Below are 19,371 nucleotides of genomic sequence, written 5' to 3'. Positions count from 1 at the left end.
AGCAACAGCGCAGGTTCAGCCAGACCCCGGGAAAGAGGAGATTACGAGCGACTGCTTGAACGCAAGAGAAACAGCCTGTGCTCTTGCCCCACACGAGGTAGCTGGCAGAATTACACCACTGGGAACTATTTTACATCTACAGCTGTCAGGCCTAAACTCTGCCGTCTTCTGTAAAACAAGCAATGTTGTTTTTGACAATGAGCTATCAGATCATCTATAGACAGGAGCTGCTTTTTTCAGATCTATCAGTTTCCTCTCAGCCCTGTTACGCCTGAGAAACCCATGAACACAGCATCAGCCTTTCCCTCTTAGCAACAAAGGCAAGTGGAGGAAAAAAAATCTCCTCCTTTACTAGGGACTGCTTCCTTCACCCAGTTTGCAAGAGGTCCTTAAGCATCATCCACGACCTACTCTTCAGATTCTTTGATGTTAATAACGCCCAGGACAGTGAACCACCCCGCACAGCAAGCGTCTGTCTGTATTCTCCACCAGCCTTGGTCCTTGGAATGTACTTGGGACAGGCCAAGGGAGAGCACACCACCACCTTGGTGTCATTAAGTTGCTCGATTGGTTGTAGCACTAATGACTTCCTTCAGCACTGACTGATGAGGTGAACCCTGGTATTTAATTAGCAGGAGGCACGCTATTGTTACTCACAGCCTTTGCGCAGCTGCGCTAGACATCACCTCCAGGTCCCAAGCACACCCCCCCACGGGCAGTCTGACACCAGCTCATCGGCTGATTCCCACTTTGACCGAGCAGGCAGCGTGCACCTTCGTGGTGTTGAGAGAGCTTTAAAAGCACGCAAGAACTTCCAAAACACTTACTCTCAAGCACACAGATCAAATTAAGTGGGACTTTTATTTTTCTCAGCAGTACAATCAGAACAGCTCCATGTTACAGGCACTACTTCAGCAGATTATTTTTGTTTAGGTCACCTCCATCCCTTGATTCCTACTGGACAGGCAGTGCTCCCATCCAGACGGTTCAAGCATTGAGGTATTTTGCGTGGTGTTTGATGTGGTGATTAATGAATGTAGCAATGAAAAAATAGCTGTGGTCGTAACCCTAGAAAAGAACAACAACGGAGAAATGAGCAAATATATATAGTTCATGGTAACGCAATCACGCTCTCTTCTGGGAAAGGCGACGACTCTTCTGGTTTGATCTGTTCTAAGAAATCAAAGTACCTGTATTATATATAAAAACTGTAAAGGACACCTAACCAATAGGTGAAGTAGATATGAACACGGGGCAGCTAAACACACAGAAAGTACCTTAACCTGCCCTAACGGGGGCATGTAAGTTAGCGATGGCAAGCGCCAGCTGCAGAGCCGTTACTGGAAAGCAGCAAAATAATTCACTCTCTGGAACTGCAGCTTGGAGCTTTAGCAAGCGGCGTTCTTTACTGCAGCGCGGGACGCACTGGGGATAGCTCTGCCCAAATGCGTGTGCTGAAGAGACAGTTACTAGGTATTTATGCTATGTTAACATACATATTCATTACATTCCCGAGAAATGCTGATCATATTCATGGTTTTTCCCAGAACTCATTAGCATATGTTAATATCCTTCCCGCATGTCTGTTGCTTCTCTGGGCGGTCATCGGGGGTCTTCAGATGAAGGTTCGTACTCTTCATCACACTGCCTGCTGGCTGACCTTAGCTCCTGCGCAAACTCAGTTCTAAGATCACCTACACGGTGTCCTTCAGGCTTGCTTTGTTACAGTCTTATGGTCACTTTGTAGCCTCCCTATCTTCATGGCGCTGCGCACCTGCTCTCTAAGTGGGATTATTCAGGAGTCTCTTACCTCACAACCTTCCCAACTATCCACAGAGAACCAAGAACTTGCTTTTGTTTTAATCTGTTGTGCAATGATTCTGAGACCCAACGTGATAACTTTTATCTACATCCGCATCCGCTACATCTGCTGCAGTCACAGGTATCGGCGCGGCACGCAGTCTGAGAGCACAGAGCGAAGATTTCAAGCAGTTGCACACCTTTCCTGCTTTACACAAACACACGCCACCCAAATCACAACGTTTTACGCTGAACACAGCACCCACAGTGCAGATAAGGAATCCAGCAGAAGCGCATCTGTCGCTTTGCTTGTGCGGTGACTGTGATGATGCTTATTAAAAATCATTTATGCGGCTCCTTCAGCCGACCTCTGGCAGCTGGAGTTGTGCCAAGGGGTCAGGGCGTTGAAGCAGAAATCATGGCCCCACCTGGTGGTGAAACGCACCTGAATCCGATGGATGCTGCGCTCGATGGCTGATGCTAAAGAAAGCATCACTCCTCATCCTCTTCCTCGCTTGGCCAGGGACAGACTCACAGGGAAGTGAGAGCACGCCCCATGAAGAGACGCTCTCTTCGCTACCTGCCTCATACACCCCAAAATCGCAAAGAACAACCCAACACCCGTGGCCGGCAGAAGCAACTTGCCTGCTGCAGTCTGAAGACGACCGGGATTTTCCGCTCTGTGCAGGCAGCGATGAAGTTATCGGGCAGTAACTGGCCTGCTGACAGGAACTGGTCATCCTTGCCTTGATCAATCAAGATGTGCAGGTGAGAGTCTGGATAGGACTTCGCAAGTTGCGTAGCATCGTACGCCTGCACGAGTAAAAGAGAAATGACATTGTCACACGCATCAGACTGGGTCAAACCTCCTGACCGCAAGGAAAGGACGGCACATTATGGGGTGCTGAGTGATGCTCATCAGGACACCAACCTGCACTTTGGAAAAACAAAACAAAAAAAAAGCCAGGGAAATTCCAGACAACTGAAAAGTAGCACCCATGTTTTAAAAAGGGCAAATGGTATGATCCAAGTAATTACCAAGTTCGCAGTTAGACATCATTTCTGGACCAAACACAGCCTCCAGCCCAGGGCTAAATTCACACAGAACTGAAGAGCAGCAACGTAATCTAGTACTGATCCACATGCTTGTGCAGGGACCAGATCCCACCGAAGTAACTTGGTATCTTGATGTAACTATTCTGGCAGCTAAAGGTCAAAATGCTGGTGTAACGCATGGAAATTTTAAGGAGAAATATGGAAATTTGAGGTTGTACATCTGTGCAAAGGCAGGTCTAAGTCTAGTCCCGATGCCTGCCGTTGATCTACTGGACTAGGCTTGCGAAAGAGCTCCAAATCAAGTTACGGGGTCAGAACACATTTTATTTTTTTCAAAATAAATTCATTATGTTAAGTGTAAGCAAGTTTAACTGGTGATTCTTAACCATAAAAACTGTCAGTAACTGTGAAAGCAGCTCGCACTCTCCATTCCTGTAATGTCTGAATCAGACCTGGATGTCTTCCTAAGAGACACTTTAATCCAATTTACAAGGGACTTAACTGCAGCTTGTGTTTATTGACCAGGAAATCAGAGCATGTGGTCACGATGATCCCTTCTGAGTTAACTCTAGTGATACAGTGCCATGCTTATGCTGAGATTAAAAATACTGACGGGCTGCCCAAATAATGCAGCAATATGTATACATTTTTTATCTTAGCCATTCATATACCAACTACTACTTATATTTCAAAATCAGGGCCCCAGAGCTAAAACCTAACTTTGTCTGGTTTAATCCTGTCCTACGGCCAATTTCCAAGTATCTAGTGGGCTCCTCTGCTAGCTGCCTCCAACAGGCTGTCCCTGCAGATGGTGAGGCTATTCTGTCTCTGAACAGCTTGGAGCAGCCTCTCTTTTCAGGCTACTACAAAACCCAGCTGGTTTGTATATTGAGAACAGAGTTTTTGAGAAACAGGCCACAGCCTAACTCTCTTATAAACTGCTCACTGCTTCCACGCATTAGAGAAAGCCTCAGACTGCTTGTAATTCTTCTTAACCCAGGTTTTAAGATCTTCATAAAACAGGGAGGAATTTAGTCGGTTTGATGAGAGCCTTCTATCCCACCACAGCTGTTACAAGCACCATCAGGCAGCAGAAGGTCACATCCACGCTTAGGGGTGCAGCAAAACAGCAGTACCAGCTCCGGGGCACCCCAGAGTTTTTTGCTGCAGACCCCCGCTGCGATGTATCTGCAGATCACCCACGCACACGCTGCTGAAGGACCGCGAGTTGCAACACGTACCTCCCATTTGCTCACATCCGAGCCCAGATACCCACCAAAGGCTTTCTTCCCCCACTGACACTGAATCGGGTTGCAGATGGGAGCAAATGCTGACACAGACTGTTTGGAAAGAAAACATCGAAAAAAAGTATGAGTTAAGAAAAGTGATTTCTGCTAACTAACAAGCAAACTAAAAGCCTGTTCAAAAATTGTTTTGAAGTTACTGCCACAGCCCAGGACTCCCTCACCAACCCTCTGAGCTAGGTGCCCTAACCATTATCCTGCTTCCCTCTTACTTGCTCTTTCTAGCCCCACAGTTTTACTTTCCTTTCTGCACACCAGCCAAGCTACAAAAGGCAGGGCTAGGTGCCCTGTTCCTTTCCTTACTGGAAGAGGTTGGCTTGAATTCCCTTAAGCAGCAGCGAAGGATCTGAAGTAGAGAGTTGGGTCAGCGTGGTCAGAGTGCGGGACCATTTCACCTCCAAGCGGATTTTGGCAGAGCGTAACAGAAGCCTGAGGCATGGGGCTGCTCAGCCAGTCTAAGCATGCAATGGTGTCTTGTGAACTTAGGTACCTCCGGGATCGGGGGTCAAGAAAAGTGTGTTTCAGATCACAACTCCAGGTACCAGTGTCAGAAGTCCAAGCCCTATTCTTACATTCTTATTTCCGCTCCTATGGCTTGCAAGAAAGAGCAACAAACCACCTGAGCCACTGCCAGTTCTCCTGGATTTTGGTATTCTCAATTTAATGTTTACTTCTTTTAGGTAATACTATTAACAATTAAGTGCCAGCAGTGAAAATGGAAATTTCTGAACTAGTGGCTCCAAAAGATAAAAAGGAGAGATAAAAATACAGCTTTATCTTATATTAAACCCTCTTATAACACCAAGCTAATAACACTGAGCAAATGTGCTATTTCCAAAAATGCAGTTTCATTTTTGCAACAGCTGACCACAAAGTGCAGGTCCAGGACAGCCCAAGGATGGACTGATCTGCAAAGACAGAGCCCCTCATCTCTCAAACACCGATACCTGATTCTCCCTCAGAAATGCATTTTACACAGGCGTATCTCCAAAGAGAACATTTATCCCAACCCTCACGAATATAAAGGCAAGGCAAATCAGTTTCAGCACGTTTAATTTAGGTTCAAATAGGACACAAATGAACATAACAAGGACAGGCTGAGACAGTTGGGGCTGTTCAGCCTGGAGAAGAGAAGACTCCAGGGTGACCTTATTGCGGCCTTCCAGTAGCTGAATGGGGCCTACAGGAAGGATGAAGAGGGACTTTTCACAAGGGTGTGTGTAGTGATGGGACAAGGGGAAACGGCTGTAAACTGAAAGAGGGCAGATTTAGATTAGATATTAGGAAGAAATTCTTCACCACGAGGATGGTGAGGCACTGGCACAGGTTGCCCAGAGAAGCTGTGGCTGCCCCCTCCCTGGCAGTGTTCCAGGCCAGGCTGGATGGAGCTCTGAGCAACCTGGTCTGGTGGAAGGTGTCCCTGCTCATGGCAGGGGGGTTGGAACCGGGTGATCTTTAAGGTCCCTTCCAAACCCTACCATTCTACGAATCTATGATTCTATGATAAGTTCAGCTACCTCGAATACTCCAAAAATCAATTTGTAGGTAAGCTGACAGGCAAATCTCAGGGGGAATAAAACGGGGAGAGGGAAAGTCCTCCAGATACTATTCCATGTGAAGTTCAGGTTCTTACTGTTACACTTGCTACCAGTTGGTGTTAATAGAGTCCATAGTAAATTCTAAGCAAACATACATATAATGGTAATGAAAATGTTTGGTGGTAACAAAAGCTCCAAAACAAACAAGACAGGATTTGAAAAAATACAGCAAATCACACAACTCCAGAGCTAGAAGTGCCCTGTTTATATTTAAATGTAACAATTGGCTTGGAAGAGCTGTAGTGTCATCCAAAAGAAACGGAACTTTTCCTAACTCTTTAAGCTTGAAGATTTTGTAATTTTTTTATTTCACTGATACATTCCAGAGTGGTGTTTCTGGCAATTTTCCATACTCTAATACTAGGTGTCAATGAATTGCTACAACTAAAACTAGTTATACATTTAATGCTATAATCTTTTCGTTCTTCACTTCTATAGAAATCTGTATAAGCCTTAGGATATAGGATAAGCTGTACTGTATCTTACTTAGCTGTACTATATCTTACTTTGTACTTTCCAGGATTCTTCAGAGCAAGAATCAGAGCTCCATGACCTCCCATGGAATGGCCAAAAATAGACATCCGTTCAGGGTCAGTTGGAAAGTTGGCATTTATTAGTTTAGGCAGCTGTAAAGGAACAACAGTGAAATAAAAACGTTAAAGCAACTTGAGTCTGTTTAGACAAAGAAGTACACAAATAACCAGTGCGTTTTAATTCCAGGAAGCCACTGAAACCAAAGGCACATCTTTGGTTCTAGCCTGACATTTGAAATCGTGGCCTGAAAGCAATCTGAACAGCACTGTAAAAACAAAAGGAAACAATTCATCTGACAATAAGTATCTCTACAGAAATCTATCATAACCCTGTAACAGAAGATGTGGGAATTTCCTAATAAATATAGTCTCATTTTAATAGATACATAAATACAGGCTCCTGTAAGTGACCAGAATGGCAAACTGGACACTCACCTTTCTAATACATATTTCAAGGATTTCCTTTTACACCCAGTTAAAGGAAAAAAAAAAACAAAAACAAAAAAACCCACAACACACAAAACCCACCACCCCACCCTCCCAAGACAGATAGTGAAAACAACTGAAATGAGCAGTACAACTGAAGTACTGGTGCAGAAAAATGCCGTGGGTTGCTCCAGAAGCAGCAGAAATTTTATAACCGCAGAGACTGCGCAACCAATGATTCAAGATTAGAAGTGCAGGCCAACCCTGCAGCATCCCCAGCAGGAAAGCAGACTCCAGAAACTCCTGCTCAGGCCCAGCCAGGTGTTATTACCTCTGTGTTGAAGGAACTGTTTGGGGAGGAAGGGCCTAACTGGGCAAATCCAACTACTGAAATAACCAAGGATTAAAAAAGAAATAATAAACCATTCTTATAAAAGAGGAGAGCAAGAAAACAACCAAGCATCCACAGGCTATCAAGAAAGCTTTGGTGCTAGGAACAAAGAGTATGACCCCTTCCAGGAGAACCCAGCGGCAAAGTTACCTCATCCTTTATGTAGGAATACATCCTATAGTTTGTTTTCCAAGGATCTTCAGTGGCATCCACATAAAAGCCAGCACCGGTGCCAAAATCCCAGCTTTCCTCTTCTCCTTCAATATTGCAGCCACCTACCGTGAAAATTCTTTCTATAGTTACTGTCAGAGCTGGAGAACCTGCCATACAACTCAGAGACCTGGGACACAAGTTTCTGAATCAACGTGTCTATTCTTCCAACTTGAACACAACTCAGATTTTCATTCATTAGTAGAGTGTTTTCAAGTGTTATTTCAACAACACTTCCAAAATGCCACTTACGTATTACATACACATGTATCCAACTTCTAACGTGTTCCAGCATCCCTTCATAAATAAACATAACACACAGATCTCTCCTAAACTCATGGTGTAAAGCTTCATCCAGTTTACTCAGGGACTTATTCAAAAGTGGGCACTTGCTAATTGGTGCTATTAGCTTATTTCAGTTATTAGACCTCATCCTATCAACTACAAGAAACTACCTGGGAAACAGAAACTCAGAAAATTTTCTTTCCCCGAGGACAGAACTATGTGTCACCAAGTGGTGCGTCCAGACCAGTTTATGTGCTTCAAATAACGGCTGCTATACCTCCCTTTTTAAGATCCAACAGCAAAATAACACTTACTGTTCCTACCACTTTTTAAGTATATAACTCTTACCTTTTCTGCAATTCATTTCATTACTCCCATGTATAACTCCCCATAAAACTTTAGTAATTTCTTCTTTGAATAACTGCAGGGTTGTAGCCTCTTTTCCAAGGCTACACTTCCAAGCTAAATTCGCAGATGTCTCCCTGAAAGTCAGTACATCCCATCCAGTCCCCTCTTACTCTCCCCTCAATTAGCCTGTGATTTACCAGCCTGGTTGGCAGAACAGAATGTAGTATCTCAAGGTATATGTGACAGGAACTAATGGACTCCCTTTCTCCAAAATGTTCCTAGTTTCTGCAATCCGAGATTACACGGGCTTTCACTGCTGTCAGATCACACTGCAAACCCATGTGTAATCTGACAGTCCCTAACAATTCGTGCAGAGATACCCGCCACCCTATCACAGCGTGAAATCAGATTTTTACAAGGATCAGAGTGGAGTTGGCTCCACTGACATGGCCTTGAACACGGAGTCATTTTGTAACTTAGCAGTCCCACAGTCACAGGGACTGGGTGTGCTTACACAACACGTTGGATATAAGAAGTCTGCTATCTTCTGTCCCTCTGAGATGGACAAAAACTCAGAAAGTCCTGCCAAGCAATGAAGGCAATGCTGACTCTGCTAAAAGAAACTTAAGGGAAACCCTGAAAAAGAAATCTGAAAAGGAACCTGCAAAATACTGCTTGGCACACTTGTCTGGAAAAGCAAACCCCTATGAAGAAGGAAAAGTAAAAGTCTATCAGGGCCTGACAGAGAGCCTGTAATGACAGGTATTCCATGTTTTCACGCAGTCTTTTTCCCCATTCAGATACATCTCCTAGCTCCTGGAAGGTAATTCTCATGTAGTCTAACTACACAGTTAAAAAGCACATACTGGCATTTCCTCAGATCTCTCCATTTGTGATTACATTTGAATGGCTCTTCACTTGTTTCTCCAGACAGCTCAAAGAGATTTAAGAACATTTGGGGTCTCTAAGCTAAAACCTGAGAGTATAATATGAAACACATAGTGAAACACATCAAAATAGCAAAGCAATCCTGATCAGTTATTAGACTGAAAGGCAAGAGAGAAGCTGCAAAGAGGGTTTTAAAATAAAATGGACAAAGCAATGAACTATGCAAATGCAGTTACACATTGATAGAGACAACTTAGACAACACTAAAGCCAAGTCCCAGTATAATTACCCAAGGGTAATTCTAATCCTGACATGATGTGAATAATGCAAAGGCTGGTTGCCCATATCTAGTCTGCAACAGATAGCAACACTAAAGTGTGACGTTCATTAATACTCTAGCTTTCCTCTTCTGTCCCACTTCCTCATTCGAAATGTGCATTTCCGTTCCTTGACCTCACACATCTTCAAAACCTAGATGTGAAAAATGTTTTCTGGAAAGAACACCACTTCATTCCCCTATTACTTGTGTTCAGATCTGACCCACTAAAGCTTGGGAAATATCAGAAGACTGCCACCTTTGTGTACAGCACTCCTGAGACTTGAGCAGAATCCAGCAAATACTAAACATCATACACTGAATCCCTGTCCTGGGTTTGGCCAGGACAGGGTTAATTTTCACCAGAAGCCAGGAGGGGACACAGCCCGACAGGCCGACCCAAACTGGCCAAACAGAACAGGGTATTCGATACCATGTGCCGCCATGCTGGGTTCCGGGTGGGGGAGCTGGCTGGGGGGAAGGGAGTCATGGCTCCGGAGCATGCGGGGCACCAGGTGGTGAGAGTTGCTCCGTGCATTTCACTGTTTTGTTTTGTATATTCTTCTTATCAGTATTATTGTTGTTACTGTTTGTTTCATTTGCTGTTCTGTTAAACTGCCCTTATCCCGACCCACCAGTTTTTGCCTTTTTCTTTCCATTCTCCTCCCCACCCCAGCAGGGAAGGGGCGAAAGAGCGACCACGTGGCCCTTTATTTCCAGCCACAGCCAAACTGCGACAATCCCCAAAAGACTATTTCCAGTAACTGGAGATCCACCATTTTCAGGTTTCCCATACCACATATAAGCTCAGACTTCTACAAATAACAGCACATGATTTAAAAAAAAACAACAACATTCATCAGCAGTCTATTGCAGCTGCAGGGGGGAAGGGTTTCTGGTTCACTTCTCTAAGTATTGGAATCCTCTGGAGAAATGTATTTAATAGGCCTTAGAGGACAGAATATAATAAAGAGCAAACATTACGTCTTTGTGTGACAACACAGTTCTGCAGATTTTTTAAACTCTCAGCAAGCCACAAAGTGCAGGCAAGTGTCTCTGATAACACATGCCTCTTGATTTCCTTTTCTTCTCTCCTCCTGCGTGCTGAACTCAATGGCCCCTTTGTTCCAGCTTTAGTGTCATGACAATCAAAGAGTTTCAAATGTCAAACCTTCACTACCATGTTATTAAGAATATAGACAATATAATCTAGCAAACAATGCAAGATATACATAGGTGAGGTCACATTCTGACTGAGGTGGGCAACACACTTTGTAGCAAACTGCAGCACTGAATTCTTTGAGGATAACGACAGTATAGTTCAGTGTAACAACTTATCATCTCTCGTTAAAACTTACGTGGGCTTGTGTCTGGTGCGACTACAATAAGGCCATGTTCAGCCGCAGCTTGATGAAAACCAGCTTTTGTTATAAAATTCTGTTCTGTGCAAGTTAACCCTAGAGAAACAAAAGTATCATTGGTTACACATTGGTCACAGTATACCTGTTTCAAAAACTTTTGGCAGAAAAGAGTTTGAGAAATACAAGCAATTCCCATCTCCATAAACACGGCAAGTCTTTTTGCGAGGTTCATCAATGCTTAATAATCCACAGAAACAGACACAGTTGCACTCTCACAGCCAATCACGCTAACATTTGACCAAAAACAGGTCAATGCATACTCTGCAGCCCCCTGAGCACCTCTGGCATACCGTTTCCTCAAGTACTGTGTATTTAAATCCGTTGACTAGAGACATTGTTGCTAAGGTTAGCCTTGTTAACTTCTGACATCTAACCCTGCAACTACACTTTTCTCTCTACTGCTGTTTCAGCTGTTTGCATTACAGAATTTTACACGTTGTCTGACAAATCCTACACCCTTTAGACAGGATAAAGGTCCGTAAGCAATCTGGCTCCAAAACCCACAGCAATGTGTCTTTTGTACCGCAGCAGGCCCAGCTGAAGTCCAATTACAAATAAACAGCACTTCACACCAGTATTTCAATTTTTCTTTACTGTGCCATTTGAGAGGGTTAATGATTTTAGTCTTCTCTGATGACAAGTTGCAAGTAACCTAATTTGACTGACATACTGTCCATGACAGCATGATTTAGATTGAAAAAATAAACATGCTGCATGACTCTGAGCTCTTCAGACAGGTTTGATGCTTCCACCTTCAAGGGTAAACATTTTTACCCAGTCCAGTGTCATTCTATAAATCAGACCTACCAGATAGTTTGTGTAATGAATACATACAAGGAACACAGTCTCCACACTATCCATCAATTCTCCAACGTTCTAAACACAAATGCCAATAAAGCAGCTCCTAAAATTGCAGAACAGACACTGCTTTTCATTTTGAAGGACAGAAAAAAACAGATGTAATTAATTAATCCTGGAGCCATCATTAACATAAATCTCACCACTTTGAAAGCAATGCCTTAACATTATTTATGCACTTTTCTTGCAATACCCAGCTCTGTGGGAGATGCCATGAATAGGATGGAGGAACAAAGTCAGAATTAACTGGGAGCACATGTTTGTCCCTAACAGTCTCACTCCAGCTTGCCTTACACTCAGCATGACAGCAGCTGGACAGGACACCAGAGGAGCTGGAGAGATGAAGAAACAATGCTGCAGATAAGACAGCTTCACTCCTGCCACACAACCGTCTTCAGCCCCTGGCCCCTTCTGATCTCACAGGGTTACCTCACTCTAGATGTGCTTGCGCCAAGGCAGCTAACAGCACCTCCCTTTCCAAGTTCACCAGTTGCTCCCTGCAAAACAGTGCTCAGAATAAGCTGGGGTCCAGAGGACAAATTTGCTGGCTCCCATGGGCTGGACTTCACCCCCTATCCTGTTAGCTGAAGCAGTCTGTCATAGAAAAAGGGAAGGAGGCAGTGTCCCAACAGGAAGGCTTGTCAGGAGAACCTTTAAATATATGTTTTAGAACAAAACGTGCACACATTTTAGAACAAAAGGGCAGAACATTTTGAACACTGAGCATTTTAGAAGACCATCTAGTAGGTTACCCCCCTGAGATCAACTGCATCCAACTTTATCACAATACAGTCAAAGTAAATGCATGTTCCAGAAGTTGAACTTTTGTAGAACGCAAAAGCTGCCACTGAAGTACCTCTACATGAGGTTTTCAGTAACTGTAGCACAGTAGCTTAAGCATGCTTACGATTATTTTTTTTCAGTTACTAAAATTCATGAGAATTCAGCTTACCTGAGAGCCAGTACAGCACAGGACACCTTCCGGTTTCTGCTTTTGGAGGCAAGTAGATTCCAAATTTCATTTTGCATTTTAGCTCCACACTATATTAACAAAATACTCCTTGTTATCACCACTACTTAATTAACAAGGTCACTAACATCATAAAAAAAAAAAAAGTTGAATCAATGCATTTTGTTCAAAGAGAGATTTGGTCAGTGAATTACAGCAACTAAGCAGTTAAATAAAGCGAAAGGCTCTTTAAAAACTCAGCCTTAGTCTCTTAAATTGACAAAAGCTAACCTTCCTACTTTATTGTGAATATATTTAAAGCAGAGACTTAAAAATAAGCCATAGTTTTGCAGTGTTGCTAACAGGGAATAGTTTGAAAACTGAATTTTGAACCCTAGCAATATTTAACTTGAGCCTTGCCTATTAAATTAGAAAGTAATTTTTACACATCCACACGACTTGCAGAACATACACTTCACAGAATACCCCACCAACAGAGAAGCGTTTTCAGTCTGCTAAAGCTACAGACTAACCAACTGCCCAATTTATACTAAAGCCTAAAATTGTCCATAAAAGCTTATCTAAGCATAACTAATGATTTTTTTCCTTTGGAATATCTTTCTGTTCATCTTCATCAAACAAGAATCTCTCTACTGCATCTGTCTGCTGACAGCATTTTTTAAGAGTGCCTAAAAGTGAAATATCCAGTAGTGTGAATGGAACTTTGTACACATGGCACCTCTCTGTGCTGCAAACAAGACAACCCAAAGTAATGGAGCTTCACCTTAAACGGTAAAAATAGTCTTTCTGTCTCAAGTATGCAGCACTATATTACTACTAGACATTAGCACAGAAATACAAGAACACAGCCAAAACAGTAGTCAACAGCATTCCTTACTGAAATATGGATATTAGCGAGAACATGCTGTTTTCCTGCAGACTGAGAACACTGACAGCAGTGACAGCACAGATTCACTGCCCCATGCTAAACATCTAGGTTGCTTGTGTAGTGTTTACCTGTCATGTTCAAACACCTTCTGGAAACCATCAAAGCATTTGTTGCTGGAAACCTGTTTCAGTGCCATGGCTTTAACTGGGGAAAAAAAAAAAAAAAAGGAACAAGTTAAATTTGAAAATAAAACATTTCTGGATTCAACTTACAGTGAGTTGCAGGAACAGAGAAATTAAATACACCTTAAAGCACCTTTGTTTAACATTGCGGTTTTTCAGAAGAAAGAATCTACAAACAGTTTCTTCTCTTTTATTAACTTTCTATTTCCCCACAGGAATGGAGGGGAGGGGGAGCTGAACTCCAGAAGCAGAGCTGACGAAGCCTCCCTGCTTCTACAGACCCGCATCTCCCACCACCTTTACCTCAGCCATCACTGCAGCTTGCTTTTTGTCTACCAACACGGCGGCCGGAGAAGAAACCTCTCAGGTGCTGTGGTCAGCCCAGCATGCCCAGTCTCCGGCCTGCCACCACCTCCGCGATGACCGTGCAGCAGACACACCTCTCCCACCTCTCCTTCGCCAGCAGCCAGCCGCTACTTACCACAGTCCTGAGGCTGTAACAGTCTTTGATGGAAATTAATTACCGGGCTCTCAAAGTCCGGGGGACAGCAGAAACGCAGGCCTCACAGCAGAGCAGCAGGCTTACTTCCATGGGGGGAGAAAAAAACCAAAACAGTATAGAAAAATACAAGCCAGGAAAGAGTCACGGGAGTTTTAAAAACTGCCAACAGCGGTGCGCTCATAGCAAACCTGCTAAGCAAACCGCGGAAGGCTGACACGCTGGCGCGGACAGCGAGGCGAAGGAGGCAGCTGAGAGGGGAAGGAGCCCGAAGGGTCGGCATGCAAGGAAACCCTGACCAGAAACCCGGTAACACCACGGCAGGGAACAAACGCCAGAACGGAGCCGCTCCCTGCCTCACGCCGCCGCGCTCCCTCGGTGCCTCGGCCATGAGGCCACGCAGCGCGGCCGGCCCTCAGGGCCTGCCCACTGTCCTCCGCCACCCCCGGGACGGAGCCCACGCAGCACCGCGTTACCCCCAGCCCCACGCCCGCATCGAGCCCGGGGCTGCTGGAGCGGCACCCCCGACCCCGGCTCGGCCAACCCCACGCAAGCCAGCCCCGCCCGCCGCCCCGCAGCGCTCCGCTGCGCCTCCATGTTGGCCCTCCCGCCCTCGGGTATGCCCGCAGGCGGCGGCCCCTCCCCGCCGCCCGCCCGCCCGCTGGCTGCGCCCTAGGGCCTGCCGCCGCCCTGCTCTCCCCGCAGCCGCGTCCCCAGCCCGCCGCGCACCCTTCCCCCGCTCCCGTACCGCGGAGGACCGGCGGGGCCGAGCGGTGGACGAAGCGGGTGAGGGGCGGCCCTTGTGCGGGCGCGGCCTTCCGTCGCCCCGCCTGCGGGCCGCGGCGAGGCCCTCAGGCGGCCGCTTCCCGCCCGCCATGGCTCCGCCGAGCGCGGCCCTGGAGGGGGGGCGGGTGGTGCTCTGCTTTTCCTCAGGGAGCTCGGCAGCTCCTCCTGGCCTGCGGCCGCGGCGCCGCCGGGACCCGCTGCGGCGGGGGTGGCCTTCCCAGCTCCGAAAAAGGAAATCCTGAGCTGCGAAATGAAGAAGGAAGCGAAAAGTTGATCCAGAAAATCTGGTACTGGTGAACTATTCAGAGCAGCAAGTGTTTCTGTGAGCATTATTGCCCCTCCACCGCCAAAAAGGGAAAAAAGCTGCTGAAGTGGCCTGAACTTGGACCCTGGTGCCGTTAAGTTTTAAATATTTTGCCCTTCCTCGGTGTTTCAGCTGTTCTGTAGGAGCTGTGGCCTGACGAACTCCTGATGTCGTAATAAACCCAGATTCTAGCCCAGGCAGTTTTTGTCGTGACGGCTCACTGGCAAGATCATAAAGGAAAGATGCTATTTGGCAATGCTTTTTTCTGATTCATGACCCAAATTCTTCTCACTTGCTGTTAAAAGGGTCGTCGTCTTTTTTTTTTTTTCTTAATTTACAGTGGAACATACCCATCGGATGCCAGAAACGTGTTCTCAGGAAAGCTCCTCCCTTTTTTTAGTCTCCTAACACGTACTGCATTAACAGCAACTATTTTTGCTCATAACGTTTTGCAGTCTGATCATCTGTTACTTGCTGATGTGACGATAATTCATTTCTATTTTTTATCCCTAATTCTAGCAAGGCGCAGTACCAAAAACTTTGCCACCCCGTTACTTTCTGCTTTTCCCTAGCAGATCCGTTTGGACTGCGGCTGCTGGACCCTGGACCTGGGCCACCCATCCTGCCTTCCAGAGCAGCTTTCCTATCCTGTGTCTCTCCTTGGATGTAGCTGGTACAAACAGTCTGTCTCTGAGCTGCTTAAACTCTCTTCTCTCAGTTTTTCTTTTGGAAAGTTTAATTTGCTGTTAAGCAAATTACAGTGTGTTTTTTCACTAGTATTTCTCAAATACTCTTCAGGTTGTTCCTTCCATCTCTATCTGAGTGCATTTTGTAGCTCTCTTAATGACCTACTCTCACTAGCAAGATACTTTTGAGGTAGTTTGATATAAACTTCAGCCAGTGTGTTTTCTCTCTTGAATATATAGTCAGCCGTCATTACGCAAGTCTCGTTTTCCGTGGTATCTGTAATTGTTTTCAGCTATTTCTCTGTTGTTAATATAAAATCTGCCTGTCTCAGCACTGATGCTGGTAAGGTTTTGATGTGTTCCTGGGCTTCCTGTCCAAGCCCCTTAGATAACCTCTGTTCAATTTTCTCCCAATTCAGAGTGATATATTCAGAAGGATCCAACTGGCAGTCTTCTGATGAGTTTACCTGGCCTCCCCACGTCTCCACAACATCAAGATATAAGTATTATTTTGTATGTCTTTTCAGTCAAAAATGACTGAAGTAAATGCGTAGGTGAATGACATGAGAGCTGTGTTGCGGACCTCCAGACAGCTGTTCTCACGGCGCATGGCCGAGTGTGTGTTGTGTGTAAGAATGTGTAACGTGGAAAACATGCTGGGACAGTGTTGAGGACAGCGTAAGGTGGAGGGAGCCAAGGTGGTGCAGTCTCTTCTATGCGGTATAGATATTGTTAGTATCTTCAGTTAGGCGCGTTTGTTTAACCTTAATGCCATTTCTGTATCCTTTGAGACAGTGTCTGCAGCTGTCACCAGTCAATTCATTTTGGTATCATTCTGCATGTCATTTCAGATTATCTGTGAAAAAACAGATGTGAAATGGGCTTCCTGTCCTTTATCATTAAATGCCTTCTCCTTATGGCAAACAGTAGAAATGAGGATATTGAAAAGGAAAGAATGGCAGGTTCCTACTCTGGAAAATCTCAGGCCTTATCTCCTGTTGCCTTACATATTACTTTGTCGTTGTATTCCAAGTGCAACATATACTTCTTCAACATAGCTTCTGTATGTTCCCCTGTCCTGGGGAGTACAGACAGTACTTTCAATTATTTTGCCACTGATATAATCCAGTGGTGAGATGTGATTTCTGATCACCTATCTAACATTTCTTCTGACACTTGTAAGGATGGCTTTGTCTTCTGTCAGAAGGATTTTTGCCTTTACACCACATTTTCACCATCCTTTCTGTACTTGGGGAAACATACCATTAGCTTCCACCCACTCAAACATATTTGCCATAAAGCTTCCATCCAGAAGCTTCCATACTGTAGGCAAGCAACCTATATGTCTTAAGCTTATAGTACCAGGTTCTTCCTTTCCCATTTTCTCTTCGGTAAGTGCAGTCCTTCCCTCAGCCACGCATCTGGGTACACGCTTTTCCAATGTCTTTGTTGGGGTAATCTGAATGAAGGATGGTAGCTGCTAACTTCTACCTAACAGCTGTGGATTCCACCTCCTGCTAGTGATTTTCAGGTTTTTTTTCTCAACCTTTTGTATGTGATTTCATCTTCACTTTGGTTATTCAGAGCACTGAATTCACACTTCACTGTCTACTTTGCCAGGAGATTATTGCTGTGTCATTCTTTTCTATAAAGAACTTTTCCAGTGTTCTTTGTAATAATTGTTCATAATTGAATCATTTATGATTCTAGTGTCATATTTGTCTAAATTGTCTCAAACTGTCTTGTACCATGTTATTGGTCATTTCCAAGCAACATATATGGCTGGTAACAGTATTATCCCTCAGTATGTTTTGTGCTGACTGTATTGACACAATCTGCTTCAAGTCTTTAGCTTTTTAAGCGAGAAACTTTTGCTGCCACTTTGTTGTTGTTGATTTATTTTTCCAATTTCCCCTTCTTTACCATATCCATCTATCTTACTTTTTGTCTTAGATGGAAGTCAGATCTTCCAAAGTTTCGTTTCTTTTCTTTTCTTTTCTTTTCTTTTCTTTTCTTTTCTTTTCTTTTCTTTTCTTTTCTTTTCTTTTCTTTTCTTTTCTTTTCTTTTCTTTTCTTTTCTTTTCTTTTCTTTTCTTTTCTTTTCTTTTCTTTTCTTTTCTTTTCTTTTCTTTTCTTTTCTTTTCTTTTCTTTTCTTTTCTTTTCTTTTCTTTTCTTTCCATACTGTCAAGATTTCACCTGGGTACAACTTGTCATGTCATTAACTGCTGTCCCTTCAAGGCAGTTCTTTACTTTTTCTGCAGCTTGCCCAAGGTGCTTCATAGCCAACAGAGGGTAGAGATTACACATCCTCACTTATTTTATCTGCCTACTTTGAGTTTTTTTCTTCTTTGCTCCATTTCTTGCTTTGCTTATTTCCTTTCTGTTCATTAGAGACTTAGTGTGTCATTTGAGTCCATAAGTCTTTTTTGGGAAACAGCGTGGTCCTTTGGTCTTACTTTTGCACTGTAATGCAGGTTACAGTGCTGTCAGTACTAGCTATCTCCTCGTTTTGTGTTCTTTACAAGTTCTCTAATTCTGTAGGGAAAAATATCCAGTCTGTAATAACAACCTAATTTGATTAAACAGATCAGCAAATGGAGAAGTTTCCCTCAGCAGTTTTGTGAATTTGTCTTTGGTCAAGTTACACACTCTCTTCTGTGGCCAGAAATTATTTCTAGATCAGCAGTTGTCTTTCGTCATTCTGATTATCAGTATAGCTCCCCTGGCTTCTCTTTAGTTTGGCCATTGTACTGATGTTCCTGCAGCACTGCACTGGTGATCTGAACTGGCCTCAGTAGCTCTGAACTGCTATGAGGTTGGGCATGTTCATGAACCCTCTTTGCAGAGAGACTGCGGGAAATACATACACAGAAGTTTTGCAGTTGCAGAAATAAGCCATCTGTGATAAGAGCATATAATCGTAGAATCATTAAAGTTGGAAAAGAGCTCTAAGATCAAGTCCAACCATCCACCCAACACCACAATGCCTCCGAAGTGCCACATCTACACTTGTTTGAACACTTCCAGGGATGGGGACTCCACCACTTCCCTGGGCAGCCTGTTCCAATGCCTGACCACTCTTTCAGTAAAGAAATTTTTCCTAATAGCTAATCTAAACCTGCCCTGGCACAACTTGAGGCCATTGCCTCTCTTCTTATTGCTAGTTAGTTGGGAGAAGAGACCAACACCCGCCTCACTACAACCTCCTTTCAGGTAGTTGTAGAGAGCAAGAAGGTTCCCCCTTCAGCCTCCTCTTCTCCAGACTAAACAGACCCAGCTCCCTCAACTGCTCCTCATAAGACTTGTGCTCTAGAACCCCTCACCAGCCTCGTTGCCCTTCTCTGGACACACTCCAGCACCTTAATGTCTTTCTTGTAGTGAGGGGCCCACAATGAACACAGTACTCCAGGTGCGGCCTCACCAGTGCAGAGTACAGGGGCACGATCACCTCCCTACTCCTGCTGGCCACACTATTCCTGATACAAGCCAGGATGCTGTTGGCCTTCTTGGCCACCTGGGCACACTGCTGGCTCACGTTCAGCTGGCTGTTGACCAACATTCCCAGGTCCTTTTCTGCTGGGCAGCTTTCCAGCCACTCCTCCCCAGGCCTGTAGCCTTGCATGGGATTTTTGTGACCTAAG

The 19,371-nt window shown here is 44.5% G+C and overlaps 1 protein-coding gene across 2 annotated transcripts; it reads right to left on the bottom strand.

The window, feature by feature from the left end:
- Positions 1-842: 842 nt before the first annotated feature.
- Positions 843-14,851, bottom strand: ESD (esterase D). Of its 2 annotated transcripts, none has more exons than XM_075422021.1 (10): positions 14,702-14,851; positions 13,936-14,039; positions 13,401-13,476; positions 12,387-12,475; positions 10,514-10,612; positions 7,259-7,383; positions 6,265-6,384; positions 4,098-4,196; positions 2,446-2,613; positions 843-1,068 (listed from the first exon to the last, which is right to left on the bottom strand). In XM_075422021.1, the coding sequence occupies exons 3-10, from the start codon at positions 13,466-13,468 to the stop codon at positions 988-990; spliced, it is 849 nt and encodes a 282-aa protein (XP_075278136.1). In that variant the 5' UTR covers positions 13,469-13,476; positions 13,936-14,039; positions 14,702-14,851; the 3' UTR covers positions 843-987. The 2 variants fall into 2 exon arrangements, with proteins under 2 accessions (XP_075278136.1, XP_075278146.1); XM_075422031.1 differs by having other exon boundaries at positions 13,936-14,035.
- Between the last annotated feature and the right edge of the window lie 4,520 nt (positions 14,852-19,371).

The sequence above is a fragment of the Opisthocomus hoazin genome, chromosome 1, assembly GCF_030867145.1.
Source record: "Opisthocomus hoazin isolate bOpiHoa1 chromosome 1, bOpiHoa1.hap1, whole genome shotgun sequence".
Lineage (NCBI taxonomy): Eukaryota > Metazoa > Chordata > Aves > Opisthocomiformes > Opisthocomidae > Opisthocomus > Opisthocomus hoazin.
Note: the sequence above shows the minus strand (reverse complement) of the source record. Positions and strands in the feature narration are given on the sequence as shown.